The sequence below is a fragment of the Myotis brandtii genome, unplaced genomic scaffold (assembly GCF_000412655.1).
Source record: "Myotis brandtii unplaced genomic scaffold, ASM41265v1 scaffold111, whole genome shotgun sequence".
In the NCBI taxonomy this organism is placed as follows: Eukaryota; Metazoa; Chordata; class Mammalia; order Chiroptera; family Vespertilionidae; genus Myotis; species Myotis brandtii.
The window spans coordinates 964,774-967,787 of record NW_005353789.1 but is presented as its reverse complement, the minus strand read 5'-3'; the positions used below and the strand labels follow the sequence as shown (position 1 = coordinate 967,787).

Sequence of the window (3,014 nt, the reverse complement as noted above, 5' to 3'; positions counted from 1 at the left end):
CTCTAAATAATTTTTAAAAAATGAGACCATATTAAGTAAAAAGTCATATAAAACTATTAAGTCAAAGTTATCAAAACCCTAGCTGGTTTTGCTCAGTGGTTAGAGCATCAGGCAGCAGACTGAAGGGTCCCCGGTTCAATTCCGGTCAGGGGCAAATGCCTAGGTTGCGGGCTCAATCCCCAGTACAGGGTGTGCAGGAGGCAGCCGATCAATGATTCTCTCTCATCACTGATAGTTTCTCTCTCTCTCTCCCTCTCACTTCCTCTCTGAAATCAATAAATATATATATATATATATACACACACACACACACACATATATATGTATATATATGTATATATATAAATATATTAAAAGTCATCATAAAGATTAAGTTTCTATTCTACCTAATATACTTATTAATAATTTAGAAAAATATGAGCTGTCTCCTACATGTAAGTGTATATAAAACCAACTGCAGAATCATACCACCACAGTCCTGGAACACAGATGTGTTTTTACTCAATGAAATTTATTGGTAATTCCCTAACACAGACAAAATACTAAAAACAATTTTAACTAAAAAAATCCATAAAAACAGAATAAAGTTTACAATAAAAAGGTGGGGGAGGGTGGGAAGAGATAAACCAAAGAACTTGTATGCATATATGCATAACCCATGGACACAGACATTAGGGTGGTGAAGGCCTGAGGTGGGCTAGAAGGGGTCAATGGGGCGGGGGAGAGGACATATGTTATACTTTCAACAAGAAAAGATTTAAAAAATTAAATTAAAAACCATAGACTCATTCATACACAGAAAAAAAAATACAGTATAGAGAAAAAATATCTGCAAAGCTCAAAAATAAGCTGCAGACACACAGTGTAGTTATAAAAACTTTCCTCAGCCCAGCTGGTGTAGCTCTATGGTTAAACAACAACCTATGAAACAAGAGGTCACGGTTCGATTCCTGCTCAGGGCACATGTCTGGGTTGCAGGTTCGATCCCCAGTAGGGGGCATGCAGGAGGCAGCCAATCAATGATTCTTTCTTATCATTGATGTTTCTATATCTCTCTTCCTCTCCCTTCTTCTCTGAAATAATAAAAATATATTTTTCTAAATGTTTATAAAAAACAAAATACTTTCCTCAAACCCTACCCTTACTCCCACCCATGCCCCATCATGGGTTTTAGGTTTCCCTCTTCTGTGCTCCCACAGCACTACCTCTACCACAGCACTCTGCACTTTTGGAATTTCATGTTCATTTGTCCACAGTCATTTTGAGTTTGGAAACTCCCCCAGGAAAAGGATCTTGGCACTCTTGCTCATCACTGTATACTCAGTTACTTATTGAATTGAATTAAACCAATACAATGAAAAGCCTGAGTGTTATTGCACACCAAATAAGGAAATTAAATTAGGAATGTAATGTAGTTCTCCTGCCTTGAATACTTAAAAACATACTTGCTCACACATGGTATCAGACTGAAATGGCATATCGAATGAACTTCATCACTAATATCTGGGATGGACCTTGTGGGGATTTTTAAGTTACAGCCCACTAGTCTGATAAAGTATTAACATTTATAGCTTTTCAACATGGAAAATTCCTACAAAGAAACTTGTGGACAGAATTAGCATCTGGCTTAAGAAACAAAAAGTTGGTCCTTTTCCCATTTATTTTCCTCAAATACTATGCCCCTCCATACAAAGGGTTCTATCATACTACAAGAGCATCCTATCTCTCTGACACAGCTTGGGTACATCTAAAGTGATCCTTGAAAAACTGACAGTCCTAGCTGGTTTGGCTCGGTGGATAGAGTGTTGACCTGTGAACTGAAGAGTCCCAGGTTCAATTCCAATCAAGAGCCAGGGTTGTGGGCTCGATCCCCAGTGTGGGGCGTGCAGGAGGCAGCTGATCAATGGTTCTCTCTCATCATTGATGTTTCTCTCTCTCTCTCCCTCTCCCTTCCTCTCTGAAATCAATAAAAATATATTTAAAAAGAAACAAAACTGTCAGACATAACATTCACCTACAGTCATATGACAAAAATTCAACCCTTCCAAACATTCCACCTACTAGTATGTTTATGTTTAATACTGAGCGTTATTCTATGGGACTCATCATACTCACACATTAGAAGGAGAAAAATGAATTACCTGGTTGGTGCTTTCAGGAAGAAATGCCAAGGCTGCGGCAATACTGCCCTGGGCTGCCAACAAATTGGCATATTGACTCATCTTCTCAGCCAAAAGAACTCCTACAGTATTAGTGTCCATGGCTTGTGTGAGTTGTACAGCTTTCCGTAGGATGACAACTTTCTCAATCAGATCCTAAATGAGAAGAAGAAAGGAGAGTCAAGGAGAAAGACAAAGATTCCAAGATGTGTATGAGAAGAAACAGGAAAAGAGTTACTAAGATTTCCAAAACCTACTAAAAGTACAGTACCTATCATCATCTCTCTTAAAAAGGTCTGGAATAGCTGACCACCATTTAGGTAACTGAAAAAGTAAGGAGGAAGAAGGTCTCTTACCACCTTCTCCTAAACTTCCTTAAATTGCCAGATACTTATAAGCTAAGATAGGCAAATATCCAAAGTGAAACTGAGAGGCAGATGTCCAAAGGCAAAAACTTGGATTCCAGCAGGTATAAGAGAAACTATGAGTGAACACTTCACATTATCCTATCTAATAAAAGAGAAACATGGTAATTAGCCGTACCTCCGCTACCCTTCCCATTGGCTAATCAGGGCGATATGCATATTAACTACCAGCCAAGATGGCGGCCGGCAGCCAGGCAGCTTGAAGCGAACATGAGGCTTGCTTGCTTCAGTGACAGAGGAAGCCAACGTTCCCCGCCTGCCGCTGCCGGCCTCTGAGCTTGCAGTTTGAAACATTGTTACAAATATAGAAGCTAAACAAAACCCCAGAAACCTGCTTTCAGCCAGCCGGGATCTCAGAGCTGGAGTTGAAACAGTGTTTCGATTATAGAACCCAAACAAACCAGATACCTGCTTTCAGCAGCCAAGGCCT

At 39.6% G+C, this 3,014-nt stretch overlaps 1 protein-coding gene across 14 annotated transcripts in view; it reads right to left on the bottom strand.

The window, feature by feature from the left end:
• The window catches only part of SEC31A (SEC31 homolog A, COPII coat complex component), a 94,046-nt gene that overhangs the window by 27,408 nt on the left and 63,624 nt on the right, over positions 1 to 3,014 (bottom strand). For all 14 annotated transcript variants that reach the window (XM_014544514.1, XM_014544521.1, XM_014544551.1 and 11 more), the window contains one exon: positions 2,142 to 2,315. In XM_014544514.1, the coding sequence (XP_014400000.1) occupies positions 2,142 to 2,315 (174 nt within the window). The remainder of the gene's footprint in view (positions 1 to 2,141; positions 2,316 to 3,014) is intronic.